This window comes from Mytilus edulis, chromosome 9 (assembly GCF_963676685.1).
Source record: "Mytilus edulis chromosome 9, xbMytEdul2.2, whole genome shotgun sequence".
Classification (NCBI taxonomy): domain Eukaryota; kingdom Metazoa; phylum Mollusca; class Bivalvia; order Mytilida; family Mytilidae; genus Mytilus; species Mytilus edulis.
In genome coordinates, this window is record NC_092352.1 from 38,705,694 (window position 1) to 38,722,669 (window position 16,976).

At 32.9% G+C, this 16,976-nt stretch overlaps 1 protein-coding gene across 1 annotated transcript in view; it reads right to left on the bottom strand.

The window, feature by feature from the left end:
* Nucleotides 1–341: 341 nt before the first annotated feature.
* The window catches only part of LOC139488284 (uncharacterized), a 34,585-nt gene continuing 17,950 nt past the window's right edge, over nucleotides 342–16,976 (bottom strand). Inside the window, exons 4-6 of the mRNA XM_071273783.1 lie at nucleotides 7,170–7,277; nucleotides 4,475–4,625; nucleotides 342–3,546 (exon numbers count right to left, since the gene is read on the bottom strand). Coding sequence (XP_071129884.1) covers nucleotides 3,392–3,546; nucleotides 4,475–4,625; nucleotides 7,170–7,277 — 414 coding nt within the window. The 3' untranslated portion in view covers nucleotides 342–3,391. The remainder of the gene's footprint in view (nucleotides 3,547–4,474; nucleotides 4,626–7,169; nucleotides 7,278–16,976) is intronic.

Sequence of the window (16,976 nt, forward strand, 5' to 3'; positions counted from 1 at the left end):
CTGCTAGCGAAGTGGCTGCTAGCGAGTGGATGCTAGCTTGAGCCTGGTGTTTTCTAAATGCAAATTGTTTCGATATAACAAAACGATAGAAATATATGAAATTTATATAAATCTGTCTATGTTCATATGTATGCTCCCATAACAATTTTTGTATATGTTTATTTTATTTGAATGACCATTTTCTGCCAACATGACATTATTTTACCTAAAACTAACATTACTAAGAGGAAACAAAATTAAAGCTTTCTTGCCATTTTACTGATGAAAATTCTAAATTAAAACATCGATTCCGTTAGCAATAAATATGAATTGTTGTTCACAGCTAATAGTACTATAAGTTATCTAATAAGATATCAAAATATATTTTACAGCAAAACTAATTTCAATGCATGAAAACAATAGGATGTCTAATGACTCTTTTGTATTGACGAAAAATTTAACTAAGCAATGCAGACATAACTATAGCTGTGTAACAGAGATTTTAAAAAAGATTTTTACTTTTCATTTTTAATATTGCAATTAAGTATAAATAAACAAATACAATCCGCACAAGAAGGTTGGTGAAATGAAAGATAATCATTAATTTTTTTTTTGTTCAATATATGCATGATGCAATTATATTTAGAAACTGAAATGAAAATGGGACTAAAGATACCAGAGGGACAGTCAAACTCAAAAATCGAAAATAAACTGACAACGCCATGACTAAAAAATAAAAAGACAAACAGCCACATAAAAGTACAAAAGACACAACAAAGAAAACTAAAGACTAAGCAACACGAACCCCACTAAAACTAGGGTGATCTCAGGTGCTCTGGAAGGGTAGGCAGATCCTGCTCCACATGTTTCACCCGTCATGTTGCTCATGTTATTACAAACCCGGTAAATAGTCTAACTCGGTAGGTCACATTCGTGGTGAAAAGAGAAGTTGATTGTAGTTACGACATAATAGAGAACATATCCGATATCATCTTTGAAACGGTTGTTCCATAAGTTAACGGTCAACCAACTCGTGCTGACGTCCATAAAATTTAACGAATTGATGATTTCAACTTCACCATTTGAAACTCTTGGTTTAATAGCTTCCTTGTGAGCATCAACCCTCTATCGAGCAAATCATGATAGGAAATACAAAATATCTTATCAATTAGTTCCTGCTAAATAAAACAAGTCTATATCTACCGTATCTAAATATCTCCTGGTTTATAACTTTCCGTACTCATGAATTTTACATACATACGTATATATTTGAAAGCGAAATCATAAATCTGGGATTGGTATATTCAATAAAAAAAATAAAAAAATAAATCAATAAAAAAAATATACAAGGGCGTCTGATATTGATAAATACTTATCGCTTTATCGGGTATTATATATTTACCTTTAGGTGTCAAACCACCAATTCACCCACTCCAATTTAGAACGTAAAAGTAGTCCTTCCCTGACAAAATTAGTGCTTTTGATGTCATTATTAACTTAAAGCAACCAACAGAAATGAAACTTTTGGTGAAAGAGAAATATATTTAGACCATTTTGAGCTAAAATTAGCATGTCCATGAGTTTACATTAAAAATTGAGAATAAATGCGCTCTATAGTATACGGGGGTTATTTCTAGTAGTACTTGGCTTTAGAACGTTAGTTCTTCGTTATAAAACTTTCAAAATTTCTAAATAATTGACATGTAAAACGGTGATACATGTATGATTCAGGATATATATATTATTAACTCAATTTATATTTCATGTTTTTTGTCAAACGTATTTCTATTTTTATTTTTGTTTATTGTCTATTGCAATTGTGTGATAAAAAAAATCAATGTACTGATTATGCCCGTAATGGGTCCACTATTGGAAATAAATTATATCTTATCTTATCTTATATATGGTATGAGTGCCAATGATACAATTCTCCATCCAAGTCACAATTTATAAAAGTATACCTGGGCCCAGTTTCACGAAGCTGTCTTAGGACTAAGACATGTCTTAGGATGGTCTTACGACATATCTTAGTCCTAAGTGGGTTTCACAAATCGGTCCTAAATTAGGACATCTCTTAAAGTTGGTCATAAAGTTAGGACAACGCGAGAGGTGTCTTATGATGGTCTTAGGATAGTTATACGTTTATTTATATAAATTACACTCATTTTTTATATTAATTTTGAAAAAAAAATATCTTATTATTATCTAATTATCTATTCTCCTGTTCCTGCTTAAAACATATATACATTGACGGATTATCAGGATTTGTCAACAATGAAAATTTGATGTATTGATATAAAAATTGCACGATTTTTTCTCTTAACCTTTTATAACCAATAAAGTCGAAATTGAATTCAACTCACTTGTACCAAAACAATGTCATAATTTTATATTCTTTTTTCTTAATTTTGCATTGAAAATTTCATATTTATATTGATGTATTGTTTAAAGATAATTTATATATAAATTACTTTTATTTTTTTATATTTATTTTGCAAATTATGTCATTATATTAATCAATACGTTTAGAATAATTTATGGTAAGACATACTACATTTACATGATTTTTTCCGTAGATCATATTTATATATGAAAATTTAAAGAACTTGCGACAGGTTAAGGATGTCTTAGCTAAGATGATCCTAAGACAGCTTCGAGACGAGGTCTGAGATATGTCCTAGGATAGTCATAAGAGGATCATAAGACATGTCATAAGATATGTCTTATGACATGTCTTAGGATAGCTTCGTGAAACCGGCCCCTGGTTTCTACGAAGTTAAACTTAAGGTAAAATATTTAGAAAGATGTAAAAATTATAAAATTTGGTCAAATAGATAGGGATTTTGATTTGTGGTCTTGCACCTTAAAGATGTTTTTTTTTTTAACTTTTAAGTCAGCTATTCGGAATCCTCTAGTTTTATTTATCATAGTACAAATAAAAATTTTGCCCGCTCACCCATAATTTTCTTTCCATGATTTTATTGCGTGTTGTTTCAAAAAAGCTATTTTTGAAAATCTTATAAAATCATTGTCATTTTTTCATAGTTTTTGAAATAAAAGGGTGTCAATGGTAAATGTACGAAATTTCTGGTGAGAATCGTTTCCCGCCAAATTTATAATTGATTTAGAACACATACCCGTCATTTTTTTTGTGTACAATTTATGTTCTTTAATTAACACACAATCAATTCATAACAGTCTTTTAAAAAGCTTGTTATTTTCTAAACAGAGGGACGCAAATGTATGGTTTTTCTATATTTCAGACTGCATCAACCATCAAGCAATACGATTCCCTGAGCTAGAGCAGATCGAGCTCTTGGAATTGTATATGTGTCTTGTGATTGTATATGTGTGTTATATTGAAAAGACAAATGATATACTCTAATAATCAGACGTAATCTGTTGATAGTATTTACATGGAAAACAATACAATTTGAGAGACGCTCAACATGATCAATATGGATGTGAAAGGTTTTATCATCGCCACACCCCCATGGTAATCTTTTGTCGACTGAAAGTCCACCAATACATCGGTTATGTCTGTAAAAGAATGCTTGGTTTTTTCCCCTGGAATTTAGAAAAAAAAAACCAAATAAATATGTATACCAGTCCATAAAGCCCTTGTGTAGAATCGAAAGAAAAAATGTTAAAAGTAAAACATTTGAAATGCACTTAGACGAAAATGTCAAAATATAAAACCACTATTGCCATAAATAAAAATGTTGCGTTGAAGCACGAATAAATATATCAACACAGTAGCAAAAACAAAATTAGATATCTCAATTCCGAACCGAATTTCTCGTTTAAAACATCACGACGGTCGAGTTGTTCGACTCGGAGTCAGATGTATGTGTCCGGCTAAGGTGACATGTCTGTTACATAAAAAAAATCCGGATCAGCATGTCAGTCTAGTACAAAGCAGGATTTATATTCATTCATATTCATACTCTTTTCGTATTTACGTACTAGTATTATAGTCTCTAAAATTTATTTTATTTGTCGCTGGCGTGAAGTTAAACAGCCAATCTCTGAACACTATGAACGAATATTCAGCCATAATAAAAAAATCGTTGTTAACAAAATATACAAGTAAAACGTACGCAACATTCTTCCGCATGTGTTAACACAATTATTATGTACGTGTGCATATATATTAATGATTTATACTTATATATATATTTCTTACAACAAAACATTTTCATATTATTAATTATGTTATTTTGCACTCGATAATGTCCGCGTTAGCGCGTATTTATACGATCGGTTACCAGTCAAAAACGAAAGTAAAATCTCTTTGGCAACAATATATCGGAATGCCCTCACGAACATCGCGATGTAAAAAGGAGATGTGGCATGATTGTCAATGAGACCAATATCCAGCAGAAACCACGTTACGTAGATATTATATAAACTATATTTATCGTACAGCCTTTAAAAAGTAAAAAAAAAAATCATATAAAAAAAAGAAATATAAACTAAGGAAATGGAAAAATACCTCCTGAAATTGTCCCTTTTGCAAACAGTACATAGTAGTTAGTAGTAAGATCAAAAACCTTCGGATCAGAGTTGGTGTTGCTTCTTGTCAACGAAGCTGTCAGAATTCCATCGCTATAAGTGGCCACTTGATTTGTTAAACCGTCAATTGACTGAAATAAGACATAGCAAAGCCTTAGTTGAACACATTTTTGTTTGTTCTCAGAAATACCAGTTTAACTTTATATAAATTTCACTATTCAATGAACATATGACAGTATATACGTAACACATAGACGAGAGGGTGATAGAGCAGAATTTTAACATTGTCAACTTAGACTAAACAATTTGCTTATCACCCTCTCAGCTATGTGATATTTAATTTATTGTACTGAATGTTCCATCATTTTTGTCTTTTACTGTTTAGTTTTTAATTGAGTATTTAGCCATGACGTCACGTACATAACGTTACAGGTATTAGAAAACATCCCAGACATGAGAACAAAACGAAGAACTTGAGCATTATATTTAATTTATCGATGTAAAAACAATTATATATTGTCCTTTGAATCATCGAATTTTGATTGATCTGCACGAGACGTTATCATTCGAAAAATTGTCTACCGCTGACTATGGGATAATTAAATTGTCGAAATCATATTAGCCAATCAAAATCGTATTTTAACGCGAAGTATAATAAAATGCATTGTCTTCATAATGACGTATGTAATTTTACTCCCATGTTTCTTTGATAACCTCTACTTCCATGATTAGCAAATAATTTGATCATGTGACATAAAGCAGTTAATTTGCGTAATCATATTTATTAACGTACTCTGTGGTTATAGATGTACCCTCTTATTTGCCATTGTTAGACTACATCTAATGTGTGGTTGAAATTTCTAGACGTAAGACGCACCCCCAACAAAAATCACTTTCTTTCTCTATATTGTGATTTTGAAATGTTATCATGGATTTCAAACATTTGTTTTCGAGCGCAAAGTTCTGTTAAATAAAGTTTTACATCGCATGTGTAGTTGAAATGAAATTCGCTAGTCCAATGCAATTTCTGCATGGTAGATGTGGCAAATCACAGCAAGGTATACATAGATTTTTGTATAGGCATTAAAAATTGACACGTAAGAGATTATCAGTTGACACGAAAGATTGTTACATTTTAAGATGAACCCACGATGCACATGTGTTTCAACGGCGCGTTTTGAATTCTTTATGGAGTTATTTTTTGGGCAATTGTTTTTTTAAATTTTAATGTTCGGATTTCAAATATTTGGTTTGAATATACCGCTGACAAGAAGTAACTATCTGATTAAAATGCAGAGCACGTGTCCACACTAACAACGCTCTCTTTTACTTTCTAGATTGATGTTATGGATATTAGAACAGAGAATACAAAGAAGAGTATAATGGAGAGTTGTACTAATTATCAGAAAAGAAAATAGAACGCCGAGTTATCAGAGCATTATTTTAATCAGATTCAGGAAGAAGAAATAATAATGTAGTAAATCAAAATCGGTACCTTTTTACCACTTCTAGTCTAAAATACATAGGATTATATTATTACTGTTATAGAATGTTCAGGACGAATTCGGAAGGCTGATATTAAGACATTTTTATTTGACATTGAAATAGTCTCGTATATCCAAAGTATATTCCCATACATCTTGGTTATCAAGACTAACTTTGAAATTAAAACCCAGGTGCAATCGACTCCAATCTTAAAAGACTAGGATTGTCAGTATTAGTGTTCCTCTTCGGGCATTCCAGTTTCCGCCACTAATACACATAATCGTTATTTATTCCATTCCGGATAAGTTCTAAAATTACACAACTTTTTCATCCAGTTGAAGCTATATAGAACCCTATTTAAACAATTCACCATGCATGATACTTTTTAATGAGACCTGTTTAAACTACCGTAAATACTTCAAACAAAATATTTTTTTACTTCAATTTCAATTTCCAAAAAGTGGATCATACTCTATCAAAGTTTCTTGATGATCGCTTTCTAAAGTTTTTCCTCCCTCAGCTCACTACTGATGACCTCTATTTTCGGCTGCCTGACCCTAACAGGAAGTTGTATAAATGACTGTTTTTCCCGGTTTGGACTAAATAGCGATAAGGGCCGAGTTCACTTGAAACTCTCGAGTTAACTTTACCTACTCGGGTTTCAACAATACGATTTTACTTGAACCACTCGAGTTAACCCCGCGTACCCTGGTTTCAACCCTCACCGAGCCAGGGTTAAACTCGAGTAACTCTTGAATGACGTCAAAACAATGAGAATATTTTATTTTTTATGCTTGGTCAGGGTCTTACCCTAGGGTTGTTCCGAATATCAACTCTGGTGCGTTCACGTGATAATCTATTAACTCTGAAGTCGATTGTAAAGTTTCAAGTGAACTCGGCCAAGCTTGTGTATACAAAATGACTGCCACGAAATAGCAAAATATTACAGAAAGTGGCGTTAAATCACTAATCAATCAATCACTATTTATCTCCTAACTTCTTTTAAAATTTGATAACATAAATATGTTCATGACTTTCTTCTAAAATCACATTTTCGTTGAACAAGGTCAGAATATTTTCATTCGTCATTACTTTGATGGTTGTTTTAGGTGCTGTCTTCATTACCTTAAACTTTTCATTTTGGAAACTTCAGAAATCTTAATGATGAATAATACATTTTAGTAACTTACTTGAGATACAGCAGTGTTTGAGTTTCCAGATGGATTATTATAAGAATTCTCAGGTACCACCCTGTTACTGCTATTTGTCATAAGTATTGATGTCACACTGGAATCTTGCTACAACCAATGACAAAAATATTTTATATAATAAGCAATTTGGAGGACAACTTACTTGCCAAAATTTAACAGCTAGAAAAAGGATGCAAACACAATAATAAAATCAAGTGCAAGTTTTTTTGACTTTTTTATTTTGACCTTTTTGTGACTTTTAGACCTGTTGAGTTGTGTATGATTGATACACCTTATTCCTTTTTCCCCCGTAAGGAACAATATATATATAATGTCTTAGAAAGAGTGAAATCTTATAACGAGTATTTTAGTGATCACTGCTACAACTGAGAAAAATTACCAGTGGGAAACTGGCCTCCCTGGTTAGTTTCACACTAGTAGAACTATTAAGTAATAATGCAACTGGCCCGTATGTAAAAAGCTTTTTGATCTTGTAGTGAAACAATTAAATTCTTATATACAGAGGAATAAAATAACACATTTGTTTGAAATGCATTACTATTGTGATTACAATAACAATTATTTGACTTATGCCCACATTTAAGCCACTAAGCCACACCAGCTAGCAACGTAAATAGTGTATCTAAGACTAAAATATCAATAAGTGCACATCCAACATCCAATGGATTTAGTGTAAAGGCGTCACCAACAGTCAGAGAAAAAACATGACCTTGTGCAATGCCAAAAAAACACAGGTATCGATAGATTGAAAAACTATGAAAGTACATGTGTGTAATATTTAGTATGGTTTTGATTTACTGATAACAAAATCAATATTAATTCCATTAAAAACATTATTCTAAGAAATAATAACAGTGTTGAATTATTAACCTTTTAGAATACGTTTATTGAAAGGATTGATAGGTTGACCCGGATCGTATCTAAATTTTAAAGCTAAGTTAACAACATCACGTAAATTTCAGGATGTGCTATTCTGTATCTGTATTAGGAAATCCCTCCTTCAAAGGAGCACTTCACAATGAATATATATGTCTAAACACACTTAGTTTGAAAAAATAAAAATATAAATATAAATGTACGCCCCGTGGGGTGTACGTTGGCTACAGTCTTTGACTCTTGCTCTTGCTAGACGGTAAGGTCTTTAAGAGTTCGTTTCTCTTGGCATGTAACGCATAGCATAATTTTCTGGATATGTATTCTACCATAAAACAATTGTCAGTGCATTTGCATCTGCAACCACAAGCACATAATAAGTGACTCGGATCTAAAATGAGCTGTGCGTCTATTACAACGTTAGTAAGATTAAAGCATTTGGTACAGTTTCTAAAGCTACAAAGAAAGCTTTCAAGTTCATGCAGGTATGGTATGCGGATATCATGCAAAGTCTTACATTCCAGAAGGAAGTGATCTACCGTTTCTGCGGATTCTTTGCATAGTAAGCAGGTTGGATCTACGCTATTTTGATTAAATGAAGCTTTGTTGCTTTGAAGATAGTAGGTGCCTGTAAGAAGCTTTAGTTTTGTTTGAAGACGACTTATATCCTGAGATGATGTGCCTACACTTGCAAGACAAGGATGAGTGTTTCGCCAGAGTATATTGTTAGTGGATAGATAATTGAGAGAACTATATAGGGATACTTTTGTTCTCAATTGATCATGCCAGACACTGTCAACTGCTTTTTTTACTTGTGTTTTCCATCGATTTGTGTTGATCGGATTGAGCATTAGATCATGAGCTGAAGGTAGATTATATTGGGCTAGAATGCATCTTGCTTTTGAGAACCAGCTTTGAGAGTTGAAACCAGACATAAGTAGTTGTCGTTCAGCTAGTTCCTTTTCTATTGAGGATTCCATTCCACATATTTTGTTATAGATATTTATGACAGCTTTATGTATTGTTCCTTGTATTGGAATTACTCCTGTCATAGTATAGACAGCTGCATCTGCAGTATTATTTGGCAGTGATAGGATTTGTTTCATTGCTTTCCTATAGAATACTTCTAATGGCTCTATGTGTTTTTTGTCTGGAAGTAATATATCTAGTCCATAAATAAGGACAGGTAGGATATATATTTGAAAGATATGTAGACAAGTAATTGGGTTGAGACCATTCTTTCCGTGAAGACCAGCACCCATTAGGCTATACATTGTCCGTCTGGCTTTAGATATATTTCCTTCAATATGAATATTGATTGTTTTCTTTAAGTCAGAGCTGTGTTTAATTCCTATATGAAGAGCCGAGCTTGGCTGAAGCATAGCTGTATTATTGATCTCAAATTCAAAGTCTGTATTTCGTGTGGAGGGCACATTTTTCAGTACGAGACTCTTGGTGGGTTGGAGTTTATATTTTTCCTGAATACTGTAGTTTTCAACTGTACTTATCATTGACTGGAGATCTGAAGGTGAATTTGCAACCAGGGCGACATCATCAGCGCAGGTTGGCGAACCACAATATATATTCCCAATGTAGGAACCCAGACCGCTATTTTCCAGTTGGTCTAGAATGTCGTTTATATAAACTTTGTAGAGTTCGTTACTGAGAATTCCACCTTGTCGTACTCCTTGGTGAACAGGGAATGGATTTGATATTAAACCATTCCATTTGATGGAGGTTATGGCATAAGTACTAAGTTGGCGTATTAAGAGCCAGAGTGTTCCACCTACTCCTGATAAGAAGAGTTTACGATGCAAGCTATCATGGTTGACGACATCGAAAGCAGCCTTAGCATCCAGTAGAGCAACAAAAATAGGTAGTTTTTGGTCCATGGATTCTGCAATTGATTCTAATAGTATGAGAGCACTGTATAGTGGAGAAACTCCGGGAGTAAAGCCTCTTTGTAGACGATTTTGAAGAATATCAATAATGTCTCTGATCAGCTGTCTGAGGAGTATTTCTAGTATTTTCCCGATAATTGGAAGTACAGTGATACCTCGGTAATTTTTTGCATCTGTTGGCAACCCTTTATTTTTGAAGATTGGGGTTAGTATTCCATGTTTTAGGCAATCTGGAACTGAGGCTTCCTTGCAGATGTTGTTAATAATTGCTGTAACTCCTTGTAGTAAAGCATCACCACCATATCTAATGTGTTCTGCTGTTATGCCATATATATCTGGCGCTTTGTTGGTGTTAAGCTGGTTTATAGCTTTGTCAACTTCTTCTGATGTAAAGACTAGAGGTTCCGCATTTTCTTTGCAAATTTCTTCAATGATATCAATATCAAATTTCTTGTTGGTATCAGATTTGAGATCAGTAGTTTCCGGTGTTGCAAGCTTGCTAAAATGCTCATTCCAGCCTTGGAGTATCTCTTCTCTTGTAGAATACGTTTTATCTTCTACGCATAGATCTGATATGCCATTTCTTTTCGACTTCCTCTGCGCATTAACTAGTTTGTGGAAGATTTTACTGTCTCTTTGTTTTGCATTCATAATTGTCTGTAAGGATTCATCCCTTTGTCGTGCAATTTCTTGTCTTCTGGCTTTTCGCAGTTGTTTCTTGGTTCTTTTTCTGACTTGCATAGTTTCACCAATCTGTGGTTTTCCCTCCATTTTCCATTCATAGAGTGCTTTTTTGTTCGTTTTTAAGGAATTTTCAATCTCATCATTCCATATATGTTTGCTACGTTGTGATGACTTTTTTGATGTTGGTACAATACTTTCTTGAGTAGCTATGATGGTATCCATTAGTTTAGTTATTGCAGTTGGATCATTTTCGAAATCAATTATATTCTCTTGGAGGCTTTTGGTTAAACATTCTTGATATTGAAGTAAATCAATTTTATCCCATTTAATTTTGTTTGAAGTAAAATTTTTATCTTTTTCTTTCCCCGAATCCATTTCTATTTCAATTTCTGTTAATAAAGGATAATGGTCGGAGGTATTGTTTGGTAACATGTCTAGCCTAATGGTGTTGTTGACTTTGTCGGCCAAGTTGCTATGCACAAAGATATAATCAATTGTAGATGACTCATTGCCATTCGGATGGATGAATGCTAGAGGAGTAGGTTTAAATGCAAGTTTTTTAGAGTTGATAAATTCTTCCATCCAGATTGATCTTGCCGGTTTCTTTGAGGATTTCATCAAATCACAGTTCCAGTCTCCACATAAAACTGGAGTACATGTATCTGAGTATTTGGTAATTATCTCATGAAGTTGATCTAAACATTCTTTGAAATGGGTGTTTGCTTGTTTTGATCCATTACAGGGCATATAAGCACATATCAGTAAAATTGGTTTTGGTTTAACTTTCAGTTTAATACATATGATTCTTTCTGATCCATCCTCAATTTGTTCTACGAGATGATCCATACATTGCTTCCAAAGAATAGCTACTCCGCCATATCCTCTTGGTCTTTGTGTTGGTGGTATTGGATTGTTTTCATCAACGGATTTGCATGTCCATGAAGTTTTGCTAAACAGGTCACCAATATTTTCTTGTTCAAATTTAAACAGCCAATGTTCTTGGATACATATAAAATCACTAAAATCTAAAATATTCTTTATACACGCTTGAGAGTTATATACATTTTTACAGTTGAACGTAGCTATTCTTAGAAGCGCAGAATGTTCATTTGCTATGGGATCATCGGAGGTTTCTGGCAAAGTTCTAAAAAACAATTCGACTTAGTATCAGTAATATTATCCAGTAAATGGGTATCGGACCTAGTAGCTTCTCCTTGAGGTTGTACCTCTTCCATATCAGAGTCATCAATAATGCAGATAGGTTTAGGAAGGTCAGGGACCAAGATATAAGACTCTTTTTTAGAATCTGTTTGGAGAATTTGCGGTAACTGAGCTTCTGATATAGTCTTTTCCTGTTCTATCTTATTTAAAGTTATGATGACATCCTTATCTAGGCTTGATGATGTTTTCTCTGTATAGGGTTTAGTTTGGATAGAAGTTTCTTGATTCATGATATGACTGGATGGTGCAGAATGATCTAATTTGTGTTGAGTACTACTGTCGATGTTTTTGACACTCTCTTGTCCATATTGTAAATTTGCACCTTGCAAGTTTTGATGCGTTGAGTGCTGTTTGTTTGAAGTATCAGTTGTTTGTTGTCTGTACTGATAATTCGGAGGTGGTATATTCCATACATGTGGTGGTATTTGTGATTGGAGTGGCCTGTGTAGATAAGGTTGATGAGTTGGCACCAATTGCGGTGAACCTGGCCAATATGGATGCATAGGTCTATGATGAGGAAGATGACTTGGCATTCTTGTCATGTATGTAGAACCAAGAGATGTAGGATGCTGCATTGAAAATGGATTAAAGTGACATGGTTGATATTCTGGTCTAAAGGATTGTTGCTGTAGAGATGCTTCTAAGTTTTTGAGTCTTTGCTGAATTGATTGAAGTTCCATGTCATGCATCTGTCTGTATAATTGACGGGTATTCTCTATGTGAGTTATACGATCGTTAATAATATTGTTCTCTAAAGTTGAGATATGTGTATTAAAGTTGGATGCATGCCCATTAGCAAAATTGGATGTATGTTCATTAGCACATGATGATGGACCATTGTCTTGTGTATTTGATGGTTTTTGTCCGGTTGTTGAACTGCTTACATCTAGTGGTTGTGCTCCTACAATCTTCATTCGTAAAATACGATTGGAATTTTCAAGTTCTTTAACTTTTGCCTCTAGATTTAGGGAATAAGATTTGAGATGCGATTGATCTTTTATAGCATCATTAATTATGACTTTCTCCTTTTTCAGCTCTTCTTCCATTTTACGAAGCTTATTTTCTTTTTGTCGCAATTCTTTATCTGATTGAGAGCTTGATATATCTGTTTTATTTCTGATATTAGAGATCGGAGCTGCTAGAGTTGTTTTTGCTGCTATTGGAGAGTGTTGTTCGATTGGAGGAGCTTTATCATCTAGTTCATTTCTGATAGTTGACTCTTCATTGAGAATTGCCATTGCACCAGTTACTCCACAAGCATCAGTTGAATATATCTCCGGGACAACAACTGGCATGCATCTCTTTTGTTGTTGGATTTGATCAGTGCTTTGGTTGTTTCCATTTTTTCTATTCCCTGGGAGATGTTGTTGCATGTCCGTAATCTCTGATGAGATAGAGTCAGCTTTACTACATATAGTACAGATGTACTGGATGTTATTTTTGTCGCATTCAAGTTTTTCTATTTCTTCTTTTTTTAGTTTCTCACAAGCATAGTGGATCCAGTGGTTTCCTTTGATACAAAATACTCCCCTAGATAAGAGTTTTCTATTGCATTTTGGACAGTTATCATCAGTCGATTGTTTGTTTGTGTCGACTGTATTCTGGTTTGATCTTTTTGCCAAGGATAAGTCAGTTGATTGGTTATCGCTTTGGCTTCCAGCAATGGAGGGTTTGATTATCTCCTTTGAGTAAGTTCTCTGATGCTTGGCACATTCTTCTCTAATTTGTTGGTTGATAGAAGAATAGTCTTTGTTATTGTCCATTTGTTTGCATATATCTTGAAGTTCGTCAAAGAATGCTCTATGATTACGACCATTAACTTCTGCTCTACACGTTGTGTTGTACAAGTTTATTCTATATTGTTGACGTTGGTTTAGACAACATTTGACTGATATAGATTGTTCTACCACCTTTCCCGACTGGTCTTGTTTTTTGCAATAAGTTTCTATAGGTAAAGCCAAACTTGCAAACCGAATCTTGATATCTATGGAAGAATTAAGTAAAGGTTTTCAATAATTTATGATAACGAAATCCCTGACTTAATAATTTACCAGTATAACATAGATGAAGCCCATAGAAATCCAAAACTTCATTATAATATGATTGTGACAAGCAACGAGATTTCAAGACTTATGGGAGAAGTTGGTCTAAAATGGGCTTATCTCATATTTATCATGTACATTTTAAAAGAAAATACCCGATCGAGTTATTATGATAGATATGTTGAAATAATAGTGTGATGTATCGACATATCCAGAATGGACTCAAACTTTTTGTCAATTAACACATTAATTCAGCAAGTACAGACATATTTTATTGGCATTAAATAATTTATAATAGCCGATTTGAAAACAAATTGCAAATGTAATAATGTACTCTTTGGCAGTCATACCACTTAATTTAAACACACAGCTCTTTTCATAAAAAATGAAATTAAAGTGTTACATTGAAATAATTCAAAATAATGTATATTATTTTCATCCTAGCGTCACTGATGAGGATTTGAAGACTATACATGCGTCTGCTCTGGTATCTATAATGAGTTTTTTTCTCAATGTCATCATGTGGTAGCTTATTTTTTTTTTCTATTTTTCTTTAAAACGTAGCAGTTTGTTTGTTAGATAATGCATGTTTCAACCATTCGAAACCTGCAAAGCATAACAGTTTTCCTAAATGACATCTAAAATAAACATCAAATACGACTGTTTGTATTACCTTTTGTTCAAATTAAATTATTTCAACTAGGAAACCATATAGAGCAGATAGTTTTGAATTTTAAACACATTGAAAACGTGTGTACTTACTAGGATAATTATCATATAACCAACGTAATGTGGTATATATTTTCACATATACTTCGAAACAACTAAACACCATTTATTTAGATCTAGAACCAATTGAAAGAACTATATGAAAGCAATTAAATGTTTGTTATATTATAGTTTATTTCTGCGTGTGTTACATTTTAATGTTGTGTTTCTGTTGTGTCGTAGTTCTCTTATATTTGATGCGTTCCCCTCAGTTTTAGTTTGTAACTCGGAGTAGTTTTTTCTCTATCGATTTATGAATTTCGAACAGCGGTATACTACTGTGACCTTTATTGATTATATTTTAAATTTTCAATTTTAACATATCTTACGACATTGTCGGATTTTTAAGATAAATGTCTAATATTGTTTCATATCGTTTCGTTTCGTCTCGACATTTGACTGCACATCACGTTTGTAGCAGTTTAGTGTTTCTGCTATTCCGTTTTGTTTCCTCTACCTGTAGTTATTGTTTTAGTTAAATCGAGTTATGGCTATTGGACAGCGGTAAACTACTGTAGCCTTTATTTATAATTATAACTCACGACATATATCGACTTAAATTTATAACCGAAAGGAATAGATAAATTGATTTGCGAGTCTTATGATTGTCTAAGTCCGCTTTTGATAAAAATGGAGAAAGGCATATTGTTTTGAATTCATGTGCAATGATATATCTCCTATAGCAACTACATTCTATTTTTGTGTACTAAAATTGAGAATGGAAATGGGGAATGTGTCAAAGAGACAACAACCCGACCATAGAGAAGACAACAGCAGAAGGTCACCAAAAGGTCTTCAATGCAGCGAGTTGTGTTTCTAGACGAACATCGGAAATTCATAGATTTTTGTATTTTCACTAATTTAATATGAATAGTCCATGACCAGGGATTCCCATAGGAAGTGACTTCTGGTCATACTGATCAAACTCAAAATTGGAATTTTAAGCATAACAGAATTTTGAATATTACAGACTTTATAAATCCGAAGAATATCTCTAATACTAATATTAGAAAGGATTTCCATATACCATTTTATTTTGTATTGTATTGTATTGTAGTGTGGTGTAGTGTACTCTCCACAAAAAGGGAACACTTTATTTATTTAAGAGACTTGGGTTTTTTTCAAATCCAAGAAAACAAAAAGTTGCTTTTCAACAAGATACATACGAATTCAACATAATTTTTCCTATCTCAAGCAAATGTCTATGATATTTGGATTGGCGCTTTTAAACTTACACAATATTATAACACACGATAAAATACACGTTGCTCTGTAAATAAATTTCGAGGTAGTCTTAAAGACAATTGCATTCGTATGAAAATACCTTACACGTTTACGTAGTCGTTAAGTGAGTGTATATCGGGAGACAGTCAGTATTCGATAACTATTATAGTTCTTCCTGAATGGAGTTTCATTTTACAACAGAATATTTTGGTAATTTGTTTAGTTTTGTAATTCGATTGTTTTCGTTTGTTGAAGTATATAACATTTGTTTTCGTTTATTGTTTTGTACATACTTCAGACCGTTAGTTTTTTTTCTATTTGAATTGTTTTGACATTGTTTGGCCTTTTATTATAAATTGATATGTCGTATGAGTTCTAATTGCCTGTTGAAAGTTTTGTGATAACCTATAGTTACAAACTTCTAGTTGATAGATGTCTAAATAGCCATCATACTATATCTTCTAAAAGTTTCAACTGTGATTAGTTCCATTCGTTTAATGTTAAAGCGCGGTATTGTTTTGTGTCCGAGTCAGAAAATAACATTTTTATTTAGTTTTTAATTCATTTTTTCAAAAGTTTATACTATAAGGCGTGGGATTCTGAATATTTGTTTTCCTGGAATTTGGTATCAGATTTTTTTAAGAAACCAAAATGTCTTCCCTCTCCCTTGAAGATTTGAAAAAAAAGCTTCATAAATAATTAAACAGAAAAGAAAGACACCGTTTTTATCATGAAGACCAAAGAAGTTGTTTAATAGATAGGATGTCATCGGAGATATAAAATATATAGGTAATAAACGTCCCAGTTGCAATTAAAAAAGAATGGCGATACCATGACTATTTCATTAAGATTGACATTTTAAAAAAGTTTATGCATTTATCATTTATATATGTAGCAGCAGTCAAACTCCCCCAAAACTGAAAGAAACACAAAAGAAAACAAATTGAAAACAAAAATCCGCCTCTTCATGATTTTATTATTTGAAGCCCAGTAAAAATAATAAACTCATCATAGATACCAGGATTGAAATTTTATATAATTTCACCAATCGTGCGTTTCGTCTACAAAAGACA